General features: G+C 40.6%; 1 protein-coding gene across 7 annotated transcripts in view; it reads right to left on the bottom strand.

Moving 5' to 3' along the window:
• gria1b (glutamate ionotropic receptor AMPA type subunit 1b) overlaps positions 1-24,162 on the bottom strand; it is a 99,361-nt gene that overhangs the window by 38,020 nt on the left and 37,179 nt on the right. For all 7 annotated transcript variants that reach the window (XR_005053567.2, XR_016484098.1, XR_016484099.1 and 4 more), the window contains exon 4: positions 1,332-1,519. Coding sequence is in view for 4 of the 7 variants with exons in the window: in XM_036989629.2 (XP_036845524.2) it covers positions 1,332-1,519 (188 nt within the window). In the remaining 3 variants the exon portion in view is untranslated. The remainder of the gene's footprint in view (positions 1-1,331; positions 1,520-24,162) is intronic.

Here is a 24,162-nt window from a genome sequence, read left to right as displayed (position 1 = left end):
TTCAGGAGGCAGAACGACAGAGTTTAACCTTGTCAGCTCAGGGATTTGACCTAGCAACCTAGCAACAAGTCCAAAGCTCTAACCACTAGGCTACCTGCCACCCCTAGGGTTTGGCCGGGGTAGACCGTCATTGTAAATAAGAATTTGTTCTTAACTGACATGCATAGTTGAATAATTGTTAAATTAAAAAAATGTATCGCAGTCCTCCCAAATAGAAGCTAATTGTTCCTGTCTTTGAGGAAATGAATTACTCATCTCCTGTCTCTGCCTGCATGTCTGAGTAAAATATCAGTGCTCAGCAGAAAGAGGGCAGCTGGAACAACTCACCGTGGAGGGCTGGGAAGGATTTGGCATCTGTCACTGTGGGAAGCCCAATTAGAGCGTTAATGACTACATGTTCACAATCTGTATCAAAATCACTAGTACACCTGTGATGGACAGGCCCGGGATCGCCTCTGGGAGACAGAATGAAGCAGCCCGTCAGGGATAATTGAGCCTGACCATATTTCTAAATGCTTATCTGTAAACTACATGTTTTTGAATATGCTAATTTCACTAGCTCTCTGCTATTCAGAAACCATGACATTTTTACATTTGAGTCATTTAGCAGAAGCTCTTATCTAAAGCGCCGTACGAGAGCAATTAGGGTTAAGTGCCTTGCTCAAGGGCACATCGACAGATTTTTCACAGAGTCGGCTTAAGGATTTGAACCAGTGACCTCTCGGTTACTGGCCCGACGGGACTAAAGAGATCGTACATATTCAAAATAGCTCAAAGGAACTGTTATCCCTCCCAAACAAGATAGACTACATTTATAAAAAAGGTCTATGAATGTTTCTTAAGCTAGGTTTTTGAATAGTTTTAGTCCAGCTCTACTCACTGTGGTGATTCCTATTTATAGTACAATATATAAATGGTACCAGGGAACAATATTGTCCCTGGAGAACTGGCTGATGATATGATCTTCCAGCAACAGCATGGAATCCAAGTCATACACATCTATCTTTGTCTTCATTACAAACTTCCCTCCACTGTCCCCCTGAGACTGGCCCAGTATAGAACAGAGACACTATAACAGTACCAAGCAGTGTTCAAACTGAACCCCTGCAACTGAACCTTTGTCAATAGTTTGAGTTGTAATACTCAGTAAGAGGAGGAAGGGTTATTTTGTTACTCTAGCTGCATGGTCTTCTTGTTGGTGTGAACCCATCCGATCCAATTACTGAACTAATCTGTCTAGTTTACAGACCATCTCTTCATGCATTAAGCTCTCAATAGTCACCTCCCCTTTGTTTCATTACTGGACTGTCTATCAATCTGATGTTGTTTACCAGGTTGAGGATCAAGTTGAGTCTCTCCAGCTCACAGTCCAGGATGATGTTGTACTCCTTCTTCTTCTCTAGGTCCTGGACCACCTTCAGGAAGGCCACCTGATCCATACCACTGTCCAGGTTCACTGATGTCACCTGCCATGTCCTCTCTGCTGCTGTATCCAGAATCTTCTGCAGCACTGTCAGGCCTACAAGACAAACACCGAAGGTACACGCTAATTAGTCTGGGCATATTGGATGGTAAACCACACTTAGGTACTTTACTTAGGTGAAGTAAACCACACTTAGGTACTTTACTTAGGTGAAGTAAACCACACTTAGGTACTTTACTTAGGTGAAGTAAACCACACTTAGGTACTTTACTTAGGTGAAGTAAACCACACTTAGGTACTTTACTTAGGTGAAGTAAACCACACTTAGGTGACGGGGTGCAGGTAGCCTAGCACTTATTTCTATTATTTATTTAACCTGTATTTAACTAGGCAAGTCAGCTAAGAACAAATTCTTATTTATATTGAAGGCCTACCCCGGCCAAACCCTAATCTGGACGACGCTGGGCCAATTGTGAGCCGCCCTATGGGACTCCCAATCATGGCCGGTTGTGATACAGCCTGGAATCGAACCAGGGTCTGTAGTGATGCCTCTAGCATTGAGATGCAGTGCCGTAGACCGCTGCACCACTCGTGAAAGGCGAACTCGCAGTAGGAGGGTTGCCAGTTTGAATCCTGGGTCTGACAGGGAACAAAATCTTTCAGGAAGTGAGCGAACAATCAGAGGGTTGCTGGAATCAAATCCTAGATGCCATTGCCTGCTGTTGTTCCCCTTTAGCAAGTCACTTAACCTCCCACAACAATTGCTCCACGGGCGCCCAGTGTAACAGCCCCCTGATCCAGGCCTCTATATGTGTGTAACAGTCCCCTGATCCAACCTTTCAGCCTCTATATGTATGTAACAGTCCCCTGATCCAACCTTTTCAGCCTCTATATGTATGTAACAGTCCCCTGATCCAACCTTTTCAGCCTGTATATGTATATAACTGTCCCCTGATCCAACCTTTTCAGCCTGTATATGTATATAATAGTCCCCCCATCCAACCTTTTCAGCCTCTGTATGTATAGAACAGTCCCCTGATCCAACCTTTTCAGCCTCTATATGTATGTAACTGTCCCCTGATCCAACCTTTTCAGCCTCTATATGTATATAACAGTCCCCTGATCCAACCTTTTCAGCCTCTATATGTATGTAACAGTCCCCTGATCCAACCTTTTCAGCCTCTATATGTATATAACAGTCCCCTGAGCCAACCTTTTCAGTATCTATATGTATATAATAGTCCCCCCATCCAACCTTTTCAGCCTCTGTATGTATAGAACAGTCCCCTGATCCAACCTTTTCAGCCTCTATATGTATGTAACTGTCCCCTGATCCAACCTTTTCAGCCTCTATATGTATATAACAGTCCCCTGATCCAACCTTTTCAGCCTCTATATGTATATAACAGTCCCCTGATCCAGCCTCTATATGTATAAAACAATTCCCTGATCCAACCCTTTTCAGCCTCTATATGTATATAACAGTCCCCTGATCCAACCTTTTCAGCCTGTATATGTATATAACTGTCCCCTGATCCAACCTTTTCAGCCTGTATATGTATATAACAGTCCCCTGATCCAACCTTTTCAGTCTCTATATGTATGTAACTGTCCCATGATCCAACCTTTTCAGCCTCTATATGTATATAGCAGTCCCCTGATCCAACCTTTTCAGCCTCTATATGTATATAACAGTCCGCTGATCCAACCTTTTCAGTCTCTATATGTATATAACAGTCCCCTGATCCAACCTTTTCGGCCTCTATATGTATGTAACAGTCCCCTGATCCAACCTTTTCAGCCTGTATATGTATATAACTGTCCCCTGATCCAACCTTTTCAGCCTGTATATGTATATAACAGTCCCCCGATCCAACCTTTTCAGCCTCTATATGTATGTAACAGTCCCCTGATCCAACCTTTTCAGCCTCTATATGTATGTAACAGTCCCCTGCTCCAGCCTCTATATGTATGTAACAGTCCCCTGCTCCAGCCTCTATATGTATGTAACAGTCCCCTGCTCCAGCCTCTATATGTATATAACAGTCCCCTGATCCAACCTTTTCAGCCTCTATATGTATATAACAGTCCCCCGATCCAACCTTTTCAGCCTCTATATGTATGTAACAGTCCCCTGATCCAATCTTTTCAGCCTCTATATGTATGTAACAGTCCCCTGCTTCGATGTCTTCAGCCTCTATATGTATGTAACAGTCCCCTGCTCCAGCCTCTATATGTATGTAACAGTCCCCTGCTCCAGCCTCTATATGTATATAACAGTCCCCTGATCCAACCTTTTCAGCCTCTATATGTATATAACAGTCCCCCGATCCAACCTTTTCAGCCTCTATATGTATGTAACAGTCCCATGATCCAACCTTTTCAGCCTCTATATGTATGTAACAGTCCCCTGCTTCGATGTCTTCAGCCTCTATATGTATGTAACAGTCCCCTGCTCCAGCCTCTATATGTATATAACAATTCCCTGATCCAACCTTTTCAGCCTCTATATGTATGTAACAGTCCCCCGATCCAACCCTTTTCAGCTTCTATATGTATATAACAGTCCCCTGATCCAACCTTTTCAGCCTGTATATGTATATAACAGTCCCCTGATCCAACCTTTTCAGCCTCTATATGTATGTAACTGTCCCATGATCCAACCTTTTCAGCCTCTATATGTATATAGCAGTCCCCTGATCCAACCTTTTCAGCCTCTATATGTATATAACAGTCCGCTGATCCAACCTTTTCAGTCTCTATATGTATATAACAGTCCCCTGATCCAACCTTTTCAGCCTGTATATGTATATAACAGTCCCCCGATCCAACCTTTTCAGCCTCTATATGTATGTAACAGTCCCCTGATCCAACCTTTTCAGCCTGTATATGTATATAACTGTCCCCTGATCCAACCTTTTCAGCCTGTATATGTATATAACAGTCCCCCGATCCAACCTTTTCAGCCTCTATATGTATGTAACAGTCCCCTGATCCAACCTTTTCAGCCTCTATATGTATGTAACAGTCCCCTGCTTCGATGTCTTCAGCCTCTATATGTATGTAACAGTCCCCTGCTCCAGCCTCTATATGTATGTAACAGTCCCCTGCTCCAGCCTCTATATGTATGTAACAGTCCCCTGCTCCAGCCTCTATATGTATATAACAGTCCCCCGATCCAACCTTTTCAGCCTCTATATGTATGTAACAGTCCCCTGATCCAACCTTTTCAGCCTCTATATGTATGTAACAGTCCCCTGCTTCGATGTCTTCAGCCTCTATATGTATGTAACAGTCCCCTGCTCCAGCCTCTATATGTATGTAACAGTCCCCTGCTCCAGCCTCTATATGTATATAACAGTCCCCTGATCCAACCTTTTCAGCCTCTATATGTATATAACAGTCCCCTGATCCAACCTTTTCAGCCTCTATATGTATGTAACAGTCCCATGATCCAACCTTTTCAGCCTCTATATGTATGTAACAGTCCCCTGCGTCGATGTCTTCAGCCTCTATATGTATGTAACAGTCCCCTGCTCCAGCCTCTATATGTATGTAACAGTCCCCTGATCCAACCTTTTCAGCCTGTATATGTATATAACTGTCCCCTGATCCAACCTTTTCAGCCTGTATATGTATATAACAGTCCCCCGATCCAACCTTTTCAGCCTCTATATGTATGTAACAGTCCCCTGATCCAACCTTTTCAGCCTCTATATGTATGTAACAGTCCCCTGCTTCGATGTCTTCAGCCTCTATATGTATGTAACAGTCCCCTGCTCCAGCCTCTATATGTATGTAACAGTCCCCTGCTCCAGCCTCTATATGTATATAACAGTCCCCTGATCCAACCTTTTCAGCCTCTATATGTATATAACAGTCCCCCGATCCAACCTTTTCAGCCTCCATATGTATGTAACAGTCCCATGATCCAACCTTTTCAGCCTCTATATGTATGTAACAGTCCCCTGCTTCGATGTCTTCAGCCTCTATATGTATGTAACAGTCCCCTGCTCCAGCCTCTATATGTATGTAACAGTCCCCTGCTCCAGCCTCTCCAGCCTGTATATGTACTGTACGAGTGTCTTTCAGAGGTTGGGATAAAGCAGTAGTCAGTAATTCAGTTGGACCTGGGGTAACAATTGACAAGTAAAATTATCTTAATATGAACTTTTCTTTTGATCCTTTGTAGTCACTAAAATGTAATTTACACATTTTTTCTTTACATCTCTTTTCTTTACACCTTTTTTCTTTACATCTATTTTCTTTACACCTTTTTTCTTTACATCTTTTTTCTTTACATATTTTTTCTTTACACCTTTTTTCTTTACATCTCTTTTATTTACACCTTTTTTCTTTACACCTTTTTTCTTTACACCTTTTTACTTTACATCTCTTTTCTTTACATCTCTTTTCTTTACATCTCTTTTCTTTACACATTTTGTCTTTACATCTCTTTTCTTTACACCTTTTTTCTTTACATCTCTTTTCTTTACATCTATTTTCTTTACATTCTTTCTTTACACCTTTTTTCTTTACATCTCTTTTCTTTACACATTTTTTCTTTACATCTCTTTTCTTTACATCTCTTTTCTTTACATTATTTCTTTACACCTTTTTTCTTTACATTCTTTCTTTACACCTTTTTTCTTTACATCTCTTTTCTTTACATTCTTTCTTTACACCTTTTTTCTTTACATCTCTTTTCTTTACACTTTTCTTTACATCTCTTTTCTTTACATCTCTTTTCTTTACACATTTTTTCTTTACATCTCTTTTCTTTACATTCTTTCTTTACACCTTTTTTCTTTACATCTCTTTTCTTTACACCTTTTTTCTTTACATCTCTTTTCTTTACATCTCTTTTCTTTACATTCTTTCTTTACACCTTTTTTCTTTACATCTCTTTTCTTTACACCTTTTTTCTGTACATCTCTTTTCTTTACATTCTTTCTTTACATCTCTTTTCTTGGCTTCACCTGCTGTATGGCGCAAGCTCCAATGCCGCTGTGACTTACAGAAGAACTTGAGTTGACTGAACGTATCCAGTGAAGCCTCAGTTGATTTCCTCTACTCTCATCTTCCATTGAACACACGTGTACTCGTTTCTTTAAAAGTAGATTAGTAAATAAACTGGTATTATAAAGGTGTAATGCTTTTGTGATCAGGAGTGGTTTGTTTAGCACAGCACTGCTGCATATAGAGAACAGAGGATTTCAAGAGCTACACAGCAGACTGTGTACCAGGCAGAGTTGCTCCGGTTGTTTTCACGGCAGTCACCTGAAATCACTGTCACCGCACCTAAAACTGTGACAGCCAGGCTGAGGTGCTGCTGCCTGAATGCCTGTGTATTCTCCTCAGCCAAAGTAAAGGTGCTGCTTCATATCTGCTTTCCCAAGGGCCCTGAGTTTGAAAACGATTCCCCCCCCTTTCAATACTGGAAATGGAAATGCTGACTATTTTTTTGCACTGGGTTAATCTGGAGTCTGGGGTGATGACAGTGAGAAAGATCTATGAAGTGGAGAGAACTTCCCCCCCCCCCCCACTTCCTTCCTCGCCTCTCTTCTTCTCTCTTTGAGGAACATGACTAAGAACGTAGACAGATGATGTGTGAATGCAGCTGAACCACCTGAATTAATGCCATTCCTTCCCCTTATCTATAACCCTGGCTCATCAGTATTCCCCCATATTCAGTGCCTTCAGAAAGTATGTATACCCCTTGATTTATTCCACATTTTGTAGCGTTACAGCCTGACTTTCAAAAAATGGATTAAAAAGATGTTTGTCTCACTCATGTACACACAATACCCCATAATGACAAAGTGAAAACATGTTTTTAGAAATGTTTGCTAATTTATTGAAAATGAAATATAGAACCATCTAAGTTATACCCACCCCTGAGTCAATACTTTGTAGAAGCACCTTTGGCGGTGATTACAGCTTTATGCCATCTTGGGTATTTCTGTATCAGCTTTACGTATTCTTGGGTATGTCTGTATCAGCTTTATGTCATCTTGGGTATGTCTGTATCAGCTTTATGTCATCTTGGGTATGTCTGTATGAGCTTTATGTCGTCTTGGGTATGTCTGTATCAGCTTTATGTCATCTTGGGTATGTCTGTATCAGAATTTATGTCGTCTTGGGTATGTCTGTATGAGCTTTATGTCATCTTGGGTATGTCTGTTTCAGCTTTACAGTACGTCATCTTGGGTATGTCTGTATCAGCTTTATGTCATCTTGGGTATGTCTGTTTCAGCTTTATGTCATCTTGGGTATGTCTGTTTCAGCTTTATGTCATCTTGGGTATGTCTGTATCAGCTTTACGACGTCTTGGGTATGTCTGTTTCAGCTTTGCACATCTAGATTTGGGGATTTTCTTCCGTTCTTACTTGCTGATTTTTTCAAACTCTGTTAAATTAGATGGGGAGCGACCATGAACAACAATCTTCAAGTCTTCCACAGATCTTCAATGAGACTAAAGTCTGGACTTTGGTTGGGCCACTCAATGACTTTCACATTTTGTTCTGAAGCATTTCAGCATTGCTTTGGCTGTATGCTTTGGGTTATTGTCCTGTTCAACGTTTGCACTCTGAAGCAGGTTCTCATCAAGGGTTTTCTTGTATTTGGCTCCATTTATTGTTCCTTATATCCTTACCAGTCTTTCAGTCCCTGCCTCTGAAAAGCATCCCCACAGCATGATGCTGCCACCCCCATGCTTCAGGGTAGGGATGGTGTTAGACAGGTGATGAGCTGTGCTTGGTTTTCTCCAGACATAGCGCTTTGCATTCAGTAAACATTTTGTTTCATTAGACCATGGGATCTTTTGCCTTACGGTCTCAGAGTCTTTCACAAGCATTTTTGCAAACTCTATGTGTCATGTGCCTTTTTCTCAGGAGTGGCTTCCGTTTGGCCACTCTCCCATAAAGACCAGATTGGTGAAGAGCTGTAGAGACATCTGGTAGGTTCTCCCATCTCAGCCAAGGAACTCTCTGACCAAGGTCATTCTTGCCTGGTTGCTCAGTTTGTGCTCTTGGAAACTTTCAATAGTTTTATACCCTTCCACAGATAAATGCCTCATCACAGTTATATCTCAGAGATAGTCTTCATGGTATAGATTCCGGTCTAACATACACCGTCAACTGTGGGACCTTGTAGACAGGTGTGGGTTTTTTTCTGTCATGTCCAAACAATTGAATTGGCCCACAGGTGAACTCCAATAAAGTTGTAGTGACATCCCAAGGAAAGTTGATACACATGAGCTCAATTTGGAGTTTCATAGCAAAGGGTTGTGAATACTTATGTCAGTTAGATATTTCTGTATTTCATTTTCAAAAAATTAGCAAAAAAATAATCTAAAAACACATTTCAAACTTTCAAACTTTGCCACAAAATGTGGAACAAGTCAAGGGGTATGAATACTTTCTGAACACAGTAATGTACAGTGTTTTGGGTAACGTGTTACAAAAGTAACGCGGTTTGTAATCAGAGTACTAACTTTTTCCTGAATTGGGTAATATTACCACAGTTACTTTGTCAAACAACGCGTGCGTTACTTTCAGAATCATATCTCTACCGGGGCGCGTGTTTCCATGAATCCCATCTCAACTTGTTACCTCATTTAGTTCTGGAGCGAGCGGAGAAAGGCTGTTTGGAGAAATGTCGTGACAGCTGCAGTCCATAGAAATATATAGATGGAGCACCTCTGATCTTTGCCATTGATCACTTCTGTGATGGCAATGCCCATAGAGGGCTTCCCCGTCTTGTGGCAAGCATGCCCTCTATACAACTCTATGGGTCTGTGCACGTGCGGTCTATAACCAGAACCGTTGGCTCGAGAGAAAGATTTTGAATGAAGAGATAAGAAATCTCTACAGATGTTTGGCTTACAGTATACTACCCAGCTAGCACAGTGGATCTGGGCCGATTCCGGCTGAGAGTCGGGGCACTCGGCTGAAAGTCAGACTAGGGCCGACGTCATGTGGCCCGATTCCGGTGTGAGTTATCTGGCCCAAATGTATTACTTGGGGCTCGGGCCGATTGGGGCTACTCTCTGGCAGATGATTACACGGGCTGCTTTATATAATTAACATTTAATTATTTATTTATTTTCCCATATTTTCTCATTGTTTCTGTGATCAAAAAATAAAATTAACATTTAAATACAATTATTTAAGAGTCCTGTTTAAGAAGCATTTTGATACTTTGTGCGATGCAATTGATAAGCATGAAAAACTTTGTGGATGGATCCTCCCGAGCATCGCAGCGGTCTAAGACACTGCATCGCAGCGCAAACTGCGTTGCTACAGATGCTGGTTTGAGACCCATGGGGCGAAGCACAATTGGCCCAGCGGCGTCCGAGTTAGGGGAGGGTTTGCCTGGCCGAGATGTCCTTGTCCCATCACGCTGTAGCGACTCCTGTGGCGGGCCAGGCGCATGCACGCTCACACGGTCACCAGGTGTACAGTGTTTCCTCCGACACAGTGTTTGTTTGTGGATGGGTATCATTTGTAGGTATAAAATGTATAATAGTAATATTTATAATTACTAAATAGGGTAATTTTGTATTAATTTATTTAAATTTGCATCGGGACACTTCTGGAGGGATTCTGGTAGATGCAGGCAAAGTCGTCTGAATTCTAGTAGACAGAAAACAGCCCGATGTACTTGGGCCCATTCTGGGCAGTCATTCATTTTGATTCCGGGCCGAGTACAACACCCGATTCCAAGCCGATTCAATCAGTTCCACATTTAGCAAGTAGTCACATGGTGTCTCCCGCAGAAAATCTTGCGTAAAATACTGAGGTAGCCATTTTTCCAATCGCTTCTTTTGAGAAACCAATTGCCTCGACGGATATATTATCAGGAATTATTTCCATTGTTAAATCATGGAAGATAACACACAATACAGTCTGGGACTTATTTCCATTGTTAAATCATGGAGGATAACACACAATACAGTCTGGGACTTATTTCCATTGTTAAATCATGGAGGATAATACACAATACAGTCTGGGACTTATTTCCATTGTTAAATCATGGAGGATAACACACAATACAGTCTGGGACTTATTTCCATTGTTAAATCATGGAGGATAACACACAATACAGTCTGGGACTTATTTCCATTGTTAAATCATGGAAGATAACACACAATACAGTCTGGGACTTATTTCCATTGTTAAATCATGGAGGATAACACACAATACAGTCTGGGACTTATTTCCATTGTTAAATCATGGAGGATAACACACAATACAGTCTGGGACTTATTTCCATTGTTAAATCATGGAAGATAACACACAATACAGTCTGGGACTTATTTCCATTGTTAAATCATGGAGGATAACACACAATACAGTCTGGGACTTATTTCCATTGTTAAATCATGGAAGATAACACACAATACAGTCTGGGACTTATTTCCATTGTTAAATCATGGAGGATAACACACAATACAGTCTGGGACTTATTTCCATTGTTAAATCATGGAGGATAACACACAATACAGTCTGGGACTTATTTCCATTGTTAAATCATGGAGGATAACACACAATACAGTCTGGGACTTATTTCCATTGTTAAATCATGGAAGATAACACACAATACAGTCTGGGACTTATTTCCATTGTTAAATCATGGAGGATAACACACAATACAGTCTGGGACTTATTTCCATTGTTAAATCATGGAGGATAACACACAATACAGTCTGGGACTTATTTCCATTGTTAAATCATGGAAGATAACACACAATACAGTCTGGGACTTATTTCCATTGTTAAATCATGGAGGATAACACACAATACAGTCTGGGACTTATTTCCATTGTTAAATCATGGAGGATAACACACAATACAGTCTGGGACTTATTTCCATTGTTAAATCATGGAGGATAACACACAATACAGTCTGGGACTTATTTCCATTGTTAAATCATGGAAGATAACACACAATACAGTCTGGGACTTATTTCCATTGTTAAATCATGGAGGATAACACACAATAAAGTCTGGGACTTATTTCCATTGTTAAATCATGGAGGATAAAGCACAATAAAGTCTGGGACTTATTTCCATTGTTAAATCATGGAGGATAACACACAATACAGTCTGGGACTTATTTCCATTGTGGTCCTCTTGAGACAAGATGTCTAGTCCCGATCCGACACGGTTGAACACAGTATGACAGAGAGATAATAAAACATAAAAACAGAGAAGAAGAACATCTCTCTCATCATTTCAGTTACATCTTAGGGATCATTCATATGGGCACAGAAGACATCAAACAGATTTCTACTTTATTTTTAAAGCTGCCCAGAGAGAACGTTGTTTTTATGTGCAGAGGCGCATTGCAGCACGATAGAAACACAGAAGGTTAGATGTAATTCATAACACAGAGTAGCAACATATTCATCCTTACTGTGATTGTACAGTACAGTAATATGTCTGCATTGATAAATGACAGTGATTCCTCTGAGCAACTCTCTAACAATGATCCTAACTAAAGGCCTTAGAAGTGAGATGTCTCGAACAGTTGTCAGATGTTTAAAAAAACGTGTTTTTTTAAACACACATGTATCCTCCATACGAGCGTGCATGCAGGGCTCAGTTCAACTTGAAACATACTGGGGAAAGATCTTAATTCATGATCAAATTGTAAATTGGATAGTTTTGACATGATAAAAGTGTTCAGCTAAGTGTGTACTATCTATGATCTAAATATATTGCCTCGACAAACTCCTACAGTAGATGCAGTGTGCAACACAGACATTTCTTCACAACAGACAACAACGCTTCAGACAGCAGCACTCTACAGTTGCGATAGTGTACATGCCGGTACTGTGGGTGTACTGTACTCTTAGGACATGTCTATAGAACAAGATGTCTTTAGAACAAGATGTATACAGAACAAGATGTCTTTAGAACAAGATGTATATAGAACAAGATGTATATAGAACAAGATGTATATAGAACAAGATGTCTTTAGAACAAGATGTCTTTAGAACAAGATGTCTTTAGAACAAGATGTCTTTAGAACAAGATGTCTTTAGAACAAGATGTCTTTAGAACAAGATGTCTTTAGAACAAGATGTCTTTAGAACAAGCACTTTTATTTGAAATAAATAAATGAAGACATCACAGTGCTATGATCTTCTATGTCGTAAGCACTTCACGTGTGTGTAAAATGTGCAGTAGTAGCAAAGGTCAACAAAAGACGGACTTTAAAGAGGCTCCCATTGTGTCTTTACCTCAGGGCCAGAGTGTGGCTATTTTCAAAGCACATTTCTGACCAACACAGAAAGCCTCCAACAAAGTGCCACTGCTGAGCAGCCACAACAAAACATCTAAAAACAAAAGTATTCAATGCAATTTAAATACACCACCCTGTTACCCTCTGACCTGCAAACGATCCACATGATAAATAAGGTCATATTTATCATATTGTAAAGTTATATTCTCAGCGCCATCCAGAAGCTCCTCGACCCGTTTCAGTTTGCCTATCAGCCCAGCACAGGAGTTGATGATGCCGTTCCTACTCTCCTCAACATGGTCTGTAGACATGTAGACGATGCCAAATCCTATTTCAGGGTTCTGTTTGTTGACTTTTCTTCTGCCTCCAACATTACATTCTGGCACAGAGACTCATAAGGGACTTCTCCTTAAATGGTAGGCTGGTTTTGTGGCTGTTGGACTTCCTGAGCCAGCGGTCACAGTGGGTCAAAGTAGGTCCCATTGTGTCGGACATACGCAACACCAACACAGGTTCTCCTCAGGGATGTGTTTTGTCCCCACTCCTGTACATATGGTATACTAATAGTTTGTCACGTTCTGACCTTTATTTCCTTTGTTTTGTATTTATTTAGTATGGTCAGGGCGTGAGTTGGGGTGTTTGTTTTTCTATGATTTGGGGATTTGTATGTTTCGGCCTAGTATGGTTCTCAATCAGAGGCAGGTGTCATTAGTTGTCTCTGATTGAGAATCATACTTAGGTAGCCTGGGTTTCACTGTTTGTTTGTGGGTGATTGTTTACGTTGATTGCTTGTGTCAGCACAGTTCTCATTAGCTTCACGGTCGTTAGTTCGCTTATTGTTTTGTATAGTGTTTCAGTGTTCAGTGTTTTCTTTATTAAATTTCATCATGAACACATACCACGCCGCATTTTGGTCCTCCGATCCTTCTCGCCTCTCCTCTTCAGATGAAGAGGAGGACGCCCGTGACATAGTTGTACTAGTTTCCATCCTGACAGACACCTCGTTAAGTTCGCTGATGACACTGTCTCGATCAGCCTTTTGCATGATGACGAAGAACACCATGGCCCGGTCCTAAATGACTTTGTAGAGTGGTGTGACGAATCACACTTCCTCAATACCAACAAGACCAAAGAGATGTGCATAGACTTCAGGAAGTGTGTGCATAGACTTCCTCTGCAACATCTATCAGAGGTCAGAATGTAGAAATTGTAGATGAATGCAAATATCTGGGTGTCCTCTTGTGGACAATAGGCTTCAGTAGAGTAAATGTTCAGGCTTGATCTACAGAAAGAGTCAACAAAGACTGTACTTTCCTCAAAAAGCTGGGATCTTTTAATGTTGACTGTCCTATCACAAAATTATTTTTGACCCAAGACATCCCTTGTACCCGGACTTTGGACTACTCCCCCCTGGGTGCAGGTATAGGGGACCCCTCAGCAAGAAAAACAGAACTAGACAATCATTTGTGCCAGGTGTGATATCCCTCTTAAATAGCTCGGGCTAATGTTCCTATCGACCCAGTAAGGACAGCAGGCTAATGTTCCTATCGACCCAGTAAGGACAGCAGGCTAATGTTCCTATCGACCCAGTAAGGACAGCAGGCTAATGTTCCTATCCACTCAGTAAGGACAGCAGGCTAATGTTCCTATTGACTCAGTAAGGACACCAGGCTAATGTCCCTATCGACCCAGTAAGGACAGCAGGCTAATGTTCCTATAGACCCAGTAAGGACAGCAGGCTAATGTTCCTATCGACCCAGTAAGGACAGCAGGCTAATGTTCCTATCGACCCAGTAAGGACAGCAGGCTAATGTTCCTATCCACTCAGTAAGGACAGCAGGCTAATGTTCCTATCCACTCAGTAAGGACAGCAGGCTAATGTTCCTATAGACCCAGTAAGGACAGCAGGCTAATGTTCCTATCGACCCAGTAAGGCCAGCAGGCTAATGTTCCTATAGACCCAGTAAGGACAGCAGGCTAATGTTCCTATAGACTCAGTAAGACCAGCAGGCTAATGTTCCTATAGACTCAGTAAGGACAGCAGGCTAATGTTCCTATAGACCCAGTAAGACCAGCAGGCTAATGTTCCTATCCACTCAGTAAGACCAGCAGGCTAATGTTCCTATAGACCCAGTAAGGACAGCAGGCTAATGTTCCTATAGACCCAGTAAGACCAGCAGGCTAATGTTCCTATAGACCCAGTAAGGACAGCAGGCTAATGTTCCTATAGACCCAGTAAGACCAGCAGGCTAATGTTCCTATAGACTCAGTAAGACCAGCAGGCTAATGTTCCTATAGACTCAGTAAGGACAGCAGGCTAATGTTCCTATAGACCCAGTAAGGACAGCAGGCTAATGTTCCTATGGAAAGTTGGCTCTGGGCGTAGAGCCAAAGTGAAATTAATTTAAACAGCTCTAGTTGTTATAGGTAATGATCCAATTATGGATCCAAAGTTATTTGTTAATATGTCAAAGTGAGTTTAAAAAGTTTAATTGAAGTTTAATTAAATTCAAAAGGTGACAGGCAGTTGATAAAAGCTTTGTTGGATCCCACTGTGTCTTTCAAAACATCGACCTGCGCTGGGCACCACTTCCAAACTTACTCTAGATAGTCTTTCAAAATATCGACCTGCGCTGGGCACCACTTCCAAACTTACTCTAGATAGTCTTTCAAAACATCGACCTGCGCTGGGCACCACTTCCAAACTTACTCTAGATAGTCTTTCAAAATATCGACCTGCGCTGGGCACCACTTCCAAACTTACTCTAGATAGTCTTTCAAAACATCAACCTGCGCTGGACACCACTTCCAAACTTACTCTAGATAGTCTTTCAAAACATCGACCTGCGCTGGGCACCACTTCCAAACTTACTCTAGATAGTCTTTCAAAATATCGACCTGCGCTGGGCACCACTTCCAAACTTACTCTAGATAGTCTTTCAAAATATCGACCTGCGCTGGGCACCACTTCCAAACTTACTCTAGATATTCAGATATTCTTCACTTACTGTCACTTGACAGGTGGCTAAGCCTGTTAAGCACTGGTGAGTGAGATTCTCCTCCTGTGGAGTACCATCCGCTGTGGTTCCTGAACGGTAGCCCAGGAGACAGGGTTGAGGATTAGGAATCCTCCAGACACCATAGGCGCAGGATGAAATCCTGGCTAAAAATTGGGAAAATGATTTTATTTGAAACCACACTAGCTGGACATTGTTGTTCGAATAATGTGTTTTATTTAGTCAAACCTATGGTAATCTTTTGTCTTCAGCATCCTACATAATACCACGGATATACAGTTTTAGAAAATAGTGAACTGGGGAAGGAAAAAAAGGTCAGCAGAATGTGAAACCCCACATTCAAACGACATTTAGTTTATTAAAGCTCACACCTATCCATTGTGCTAGGTGATTGGCAAGTGATGTAGGTGGCCTGGTGGTGATTTAGGTGGTACTTCAGAGTAGTTGCAGTAGTAGTTTTTTTTTTTTTTTACAACAACACCATAACGAAGTTGGAATTATCATGATGTATGTTCATGAAGTCTACTATTGCAATAAAATGTTTGTCATTTGCGACTCCTTGGTGATAACCAAGTGAGAGATAATTGTTTTAGTTCCGATGTGCATTAGATATATTGTTGTTGATTTGTCTGGTTTCTGTTGTTTATAGTAGTATATGTCATCTGAATCAACCAGTTGGTGAACTCAGTACCAAAGCCCTCCTTACAATTATCTCGTAAAGAACAAGAGCTTTGTTCTGAAGGAATTGGATAAAATTACATTTCGGTCAACAGAGATGAAAATTATAAATATAGACACTAATCTTCATGCCCTGAATTGGATTTGCATAAACATTAACAAAATGCATTTAATTTACAAAACAATACTAAAGTAAACCCAATTGGAGCCACAACAAGCTGCTTCCTCATCCCATTTGTTTGGATGATACTTCACTGGAGCCCACAGCTTTGAGTTTGTATGCAAATGACACATCAATAACATTATGCATTACTGATGCACAAGGCTGACCATCTGACCTGACAAGGAGAGACTCCTAGTGGTGTGTGCTATGTATAATATTTCTGCATTTGCATTCATTAGCAGAGGGAACAAAATATGTTATGTTCTAAGAGAGACTGAATGGCGTACAAAGTCCTTGCAATTTTTACAGTAATATATAGAAACAGATAAAGTTATGTTTTTTCAAATTTTAGTGGCGACATGGATTACGCAACAGATGACAAAAGTAGTTTTGTAAGAAGTAACAGTGATCCTGCAAAGGGCATTTCATGTTAATTAAAACAGTGTGTCGGATCCAATTTTTAAACTGCCACTGCTTGCCTTGCAATACACTTCCTGCCATCTCTGTATAGGCACATAGAGCTTGTCTCAGCAGCTGTGGAATCGTCTCACACCAGAGAGCAAACCAGCTTTATCGCCCACTGAGCAGCATCCCAGCTAACAATATTAAGGAGAGACAACGATTTTGTAATGTTACCGTAATTTTCCCCTAATGTTTGAGTGTCCAGTTTTCCATTAGTTGGGGGAACATTATATCTATGTTAACAAAAACCTTCTAAAAACCTTTTTAACATGTTTTGGTGTTTAAGTTAGAACATTCCCTTAAACTTCTTAGGACTGCAATCCCGTTAACTTCTTAAAGGTATAGGGGGCAGCATTTTCACTTTTGGATAAATAGCGTGCCCAATTTAAACTTCCTGCTACTCATGCCAGGAATATAAGATATGCATAGTATTAGTAGATTTGGATAGAAAACACTCTGAAGTTTCTAAAACTGTTTGAATCATGTCTGTGAGTATAACAGAACTTATGTAGCAGGCAAAACCACGAAGACTAACCGTTCAGAAAATTTATTTTTTGGTCTCTGTCTGTTCACTGAGTTCTCATTGGCAAATTATATTTCTTAGGAACCTGTTTTCAGTTCCTACCGCTTTGAGGTTATTCCTTTGTGCAATGCAATGAAGAAGTAGGCCATCTAGTAACTGGGTAACACTATTGAGAGTACACAAGACGTGAAAAGTAGCATGGTTTGTTGTCTTCCTGTATTGAACACAGATAGACCCGTCTACAATTTGATCGATTATTAACGTTTAAAAAAAACTAAAGTTGTATTACAAAAGTAGTTTGAAATATTTTGGCAAAGTTTATAGGCAACTTTTGAAATATTTTGTAGTAACGTTGCGTTTTTTGGAAGCTAAATAAATGGACATTTGGATATATATGGACGGAATTAATCGAACAAAAGGACCATTTGTGATGTTTATGGGACATATTGGAGTGCCAACAAAAGAAGCTCGTCAAAGGTAATGCATGTTTAATATTTTATTTCTGCATTTTGTGTAGCGCCTGCAGGGTTGAAATATGCTACCCTCTTTGTTTACTATTGGGCTATCATCAGATAATAGCTTCTTATGCTTTCGCCAAAAAGCCTTTTTAAAATCTGACATGTTGGCTGGATTCACAACGAGTGTAGCTTTAATTGAGTATCTTACATGTGTAATTTAACGAAAGTTAGATTTTTATATCATTTTTTATTTTATTTGCCGCGCTGCATTTTCCCTGTTTTTTGCCCAAGTGGGACGCAACCGTCCCCTATACCATAAGAAGTTAACGGACAACAGCCAGTGAAAGTGCAGAGCGCCAAATTCAAACAACAGAAATCTCATAATTAAAATTCCTCAAACATACATGTATTTTATACCGTTTTAAAGGCAATCTTGTTGTTAATCCCACCAAAGTGTCCGATTTCAAATAGGCTTTACAGCGAAAGCACCACAAACGATTATGTTAGGTCACCCCCAAGCCACAGAAAAACCCAGCCATTTTTCCAGCCAAAGAGAGGAGTCACAAAAAGCACAAATAGAGATAAAATCACTAACCTTTGATGATCTTCATCAGATGACACTCATAGGACTTCATGTTACACAATACATATGTTTTGTTCGATAAAGTGCATATTTATATAAAAAAATCTCAGTATACATTGGCGCGTTACGTTCACTAGTTCCAAAAACATCCGGTGATATTGCAGAGAGCCACATCATTTTACAGAAATACTCATTATACATGTCGATGAAAATACAATTGTTAGACATGGAAATATAGATACACTTATCTTAATGTCAAGCAGAACTTCTCTAGAATGTGGTTGCAATGTTTTCAGAATGTACAAAATGAATGTTCTAGAAGCATTTTCTTGGACATTGCAAGAACATTTGTGTCTAGTTTTCTGAGGGTTAGGAAAATATTCCATCAACGTCACATCAAACATACACAAAACATGGTTGCCATATTCTCAGAATATAAGATATTAATGTCCTAGACACGTTTCATGGGAACGCAGCAAGAACATTTCTGTGTATCAGTTGTCAAGAGGTCGCCTGATGGTCCAAAATAAATGTTTTTCCTCCTAACAAAAAAAAAATGAATTAAACATCACACCTTGCTGCTGTTGCCAAGCCCATCAAGACCCTGATTGGTGAACCACAAATCTATTCACAGCTCCTTTTGTATGTTGGTGAGGTTAGGGAAACTCTCACACACACTATGCTTTTTAACATGAAATGCTCTCATTATTTTGAGTTAATCAAGGAGAAAGAGAACAACATTTTTGTCAAATGCAAACTCTACAAAGGCAGCATTGTTCTCTTTGCCAGAAACATCACATCAAACCCCAAAAATCATCTGGAGGTTGAGCACAACGTTGGAAACCAAAGTCCCAGAAATGCATGAAAGAGGAGAAATCTACACACAATATGATAATAAGTATTCTAACAACATTCAAAAAGGTAACATGTTAACATATAGTGAGAGTCTTGAACCCAGGCCACCAGCATCCATGACTAACACCCTAACCACTAACCACTGTCCCAATAAGGGATATCTCCAGGCCACCAGCATCCATGACTAACACCCTAACCACTGTCCCAATAACGAATAGCTCCAGGCCACCAGCATCCATGACTAACACCCTAACCACTCTCCCAATAAGGGATATCTCCAGGCCACCAGCATCCATGACTAACACCCTAACCACTGTCCCAATAAGGGATATCTCCAGGCCACCAGCATCCATGACTAACACCCTAACCACTGCCCCAATAAGGGATAGCTCCAGGCCACCAGCATCCATGACTAACACCCTAACCACTGTCCCAATAAGGGATATCTTGAGGGCATGTGCTTATTGGGCCTGTATAGTGAGGTCCATAAGAAACCCTAACCCCTCATCCCTAGGCACTAGATCTGAAACACCCTGATAGGTCCAGAAGAAATTCAAAATCAAATCAAATCAAAGTTTATTTGTCACAAGCGCCGAATACAACAGGTGTAGAACTTACAGTGAAATGCTTACTTATAGGCTCTAACCAATAGTGCAAAAAAGGTGTTAGGTGAACAATAGGTAAGTAAAGAAATAAAAACAACAGTAAAAAGACTGAAAAATAACAGTGGCTAGGCTATATACAGTAGAGCGGCTATATACAGTAGTGAGGCTATATAGAGTAGAGAGGCTATACACAGTAGCGAGGCTATAAAAGTAGGGAGGCTATATACAGTAGCGAGGCTATATACAGTAGCGAGGCTATATACAATAGTGAGGCAATAAAAGTAGCGAGGCTATATACAATAGTGAGGCAATAAAAGTAGCGAGGCTATATACAATAGTGAGGCAATAAAAGTAGCGAGGCTATATACAATAGTGAGGCAATAAAAGTAGCGAGGCTATATACAATAGTGAGGCAATAAAAGTAGCGAGGCTATATACAATAGTGAGGCAATAAAAGTAGCGAGGCTACATGCAGGCACCGGTTAGTCAGGCTGATTGAAGTAGTATGTACATGTAGATATGGTTAAAGTGACTATGCATATATGATGAACAGAGAGTAGCAGTAGCGTAAAAGAGGGGTTGGTGGGTGGTGGGACACAATGCAGATAGCACGGTTAGCCAATGTGCGGGAGCACTGGTTGGTCGGGCCAATTAGGTAGTATGTACATGAATGTATAGTTAAAGTGACTATGTATATATGATAAACAGAGAGTAGCAGCAGCATAAAAGAGGGGTTGGGGTCGTGGGGGGCACACAATGCAAATAGTCCGGGTAGCCATTTGGTTACCTGTTCAGGAGTCTTATGGCTTGGGGGTAAAAACTGTTGAGAAACCTTTTTGTCCTAGACTTGGCACTCCGGTACCGCTTGTCATGCTCTAGTAGAGAGAACAGTCTGTGACTGGGGTGGCTGTTAAAAAATACACTCAAGGAAAAACTATTATTGATCATAATAATTCAGGTGTATCATTTAAAAACAGGTTAATATACCCCACTAACATTCAACAACTATATAGAAAGCTCTTAAATTGCTGAAATATGTCATTCAAATCAATGATAAAAGACTAGTCAGATTGACTGACATCTGACACAGACATGGTTGCGTAAGCAGATAGAAACCCTAACCCCAGAGTACGGTGAACCAAGAGGTTGTGAATTCAAATTCCAGGTGAGAACATCTTGAACAATAATTATAAAGTATAAATGAACATGCACAATGTAATCATGTATGTCAAAGTGTGTTAAATATTTAAGTTGAAAACACAATGTTAAAAACACTGTTGGTGTGAGTATCCCTATCCTTGCCAACAGACAAAGACCTATGAATGGATCAGCGGTTCACCAATCAGGACCTTGATATGCTCGGCAACAGTAACAAAACATTATGTGTAATGAAATATTAACCTAACTAACCCACCGAAAACCCGGACACATGCAACGTTCCAATGAAACATGTCTAGGTCATTAATATCTTAAGTTCTGAGAACATGGTAACCACGTTCTGGATAAGTTATATTTGACAAATAAGAGAACGGTCTATTGGAAATATGCCTTGCACATCGTGGGAACATTCCTATGAAAACATTAGCTAATGGCCTAATGAGACTCTTAAAGGAACGAACTCCAAAGTTATGGGAATGCTTTGTTGTTAGCTGGGACTAACCTGCAGATAAACTAGAGAGAGAGAGAGAGACAAACGCTGTGCTCTATCTGTGTAGTGTTAGCGACGCATCACGCCACTGCAGCAGTGCAGATAAGCAAGTGAAACGTTGGGATTGTCAGGGAAAGCAGCCTGGGTAGCCCCCTTTTCTGCTGGTCTCACAGATCTGCCTATCACAGCTTCTCTCAAATGTCGCACAAACGCAAATGACATTCCCGCAGTCTCTAATTGTGTACAGTGTACATTTTTGCAGTCGTTGTTCAAGTGGATCTTGGTTCTTATACGGACCCTGTCTAGGTTAAGATGATGAGCTTTTGTTGTGAAACGAAAGATCTGTCTTCTTTTTTTACTATAGCAAACATATGTGTGAGATGGCAAGGCAGGAAGACAAGGGTTAATCTAATCACCCCCCCCCCCCCCCCCCACCACCCCAGGACTGCACTGTGGGATGGATTGAGTAGGAAGAGGAACTACCCACCACCCACTCCCCCCCATGGGACTGCACTGTGGGATGCAGTCAGTCAGAAGAGGAGCCAGGGAACTCAATTCCAGTTCTAGAGTCACGGGGAGAACAAAGGATGAAACACATCACATAGCTACATACATCAAAAAGTCAAAAGTACAAGTAAAACCTTTTACAGTCATCTTGTAGTCTGTGAGAGCAATCACACTGTACTACTTAGCACTTAAGGGGAACCATGTCTTGTCGTATAGTTACCAAACTATGCTCTGGAGTCTAGTCTTGAGGTGTCACAATCCTGAGCAGGGCTATGTGGCTTCTCTAGCCCAGGGCCCGGTTCCCATAAAGCATTTTAAGTTAATTTCCCCCTTATCTTTTCACTTAAAGTTTACTTCACTTTAAGACAGTTGCACAATACATTTATTAAGTGAAATGGTTAACGGTTCCCTATGAGGTCTCTTAATTAAGTTAAAAAGTTAAGGGTTCCCTATGAGGTCCCTTAATTAAGTTAAAAAGTTAAGGGTTCCCTATGAGGTCCCTTAAGTGCTTCATTCAGTATGGATATCAATGTAAACAGCATTTGTGGAGGAGAATGTCGCTTTCTTCTGCCCTGGTTCCCAAAGGAAAACATCAACCAGCAAGCTAGCTAGGTATCTAAACATTGGAAGGTGCACAATCCATAGCTACAAAGCTAGCTGGCTAGCTAGTTACCAACGCTGAAAGTTAGCTTGACGTGCTAGAATGTAATAGAAAAAAAGTTGAGAGAAAAGTAACTAAAATAAATGTTTTATTATCTTCTTAATCAATTTGTTTCTCCTGTCTTGAATGTAGAAGTTTTATTTGGCGATAAAATAAAAGAGATCTCTTTGATGAGACACTCATTCAACGAATCAGGTCGTCTCCCTGGTAACCAGAGACTCTTTCTGCATTAGATGCCTTCAAACTACCATAAAACCCTTAAATTATGCCCTTACCTAAGGAAATGTTTGACTGGCTCTATGCAACGCCCTTAAACAATTTTAATAGGTTAAGGAAATTATACCTTAAGGGAAACACCCTGAGGTCTGGCTTCAGCGTTAAGCAGAAAAGCAGCCAGTGATTAATCTCTGGTCATGTCCTGAGGAGTACATATGTAATGTAACCCCACGTACACGCACATAACACAGACACAGAGGCATTAAGATTGGAGTGAAGTTTCCTAAAAGGCTTAAATAACCACCGACTGACTGTGCAATGCTATATCCAGGCTACAGGTGGGGCTCTCAGATCCGTCATGAAGAAGTCAGCAACCTTGAGTTCCTTGTCCAAGACTGAAGCGCTAAGACTGGCTAAATAAATCCATGGAGCATTTGTCCCGTTACCTTAAACATTTTACTCAGTGAAACTATCTATGGTGCAATGAAGATAAGCAAGCAAGTTACACATTATGTAATTATATTTGCTCATCTTCGGTTCATGCCCTTCAGTCTGCAACCTTTGTCCTGGGCACATTCACTACCAGACTCTGCATCATTAAACAGTTAACATATCCTTCTAGCTGCATCTGTTTCTGATGGTACTGAAGATGAGTGAAGGTCACAGTTGAGTGGCTGCAAATTGAAGAGGTACACGCACCAGGGGTTCATTTCCCATAGGAGACCATTGCAGTCATATATGCCCATCCAAGCACAAAATGTGCATTGAGGACATACAGTTCACAGAATTCAGCTTACACATCTAGAGGAGCTTCTGGCAGAATAACAGGCAATATATTTAACAGCTAAGAATACCAAATAATACTGTAGATTTAACAGCTAAGAAAACCAAACTCAAACACATCCACAGATGTTGTAGGACAATATATCATACCATAAACAGTACGACAACATAGTTAGAGACAAAATAGTAAAGCAAACTTTAAAATGGACTAGTCTGACTATGCACCATTTCAATTAATGTCACCCTGAACCGAGGATACATCTAACAAGTATCCACAACATATCCACAAAAGACTAAATAACAGCGAGGCTACTTGAAAAATGTCTACAA

Source organism: Oncorhynchus mykiss, chromosome 10 (assembly GCF_057628025.1).
Source record: "Oncorhynchus mykiss isolate SJ-2025 chromosome 10, ASM5762802v1, whole genome shotgun sequence".
NCBI classification, from domain to species: Eukaryota; Metazoa; Chordata; class Actinopteri; order Salmoniformes; family Salmonidae; genus Oncorhynchus; species Oncorhynchus mykiss.
The sequence above is the reverse complement of the archived record's forward strand: the minus strand, read 5'-3'. Positions and strand labels throughout refer to the sequence as shown.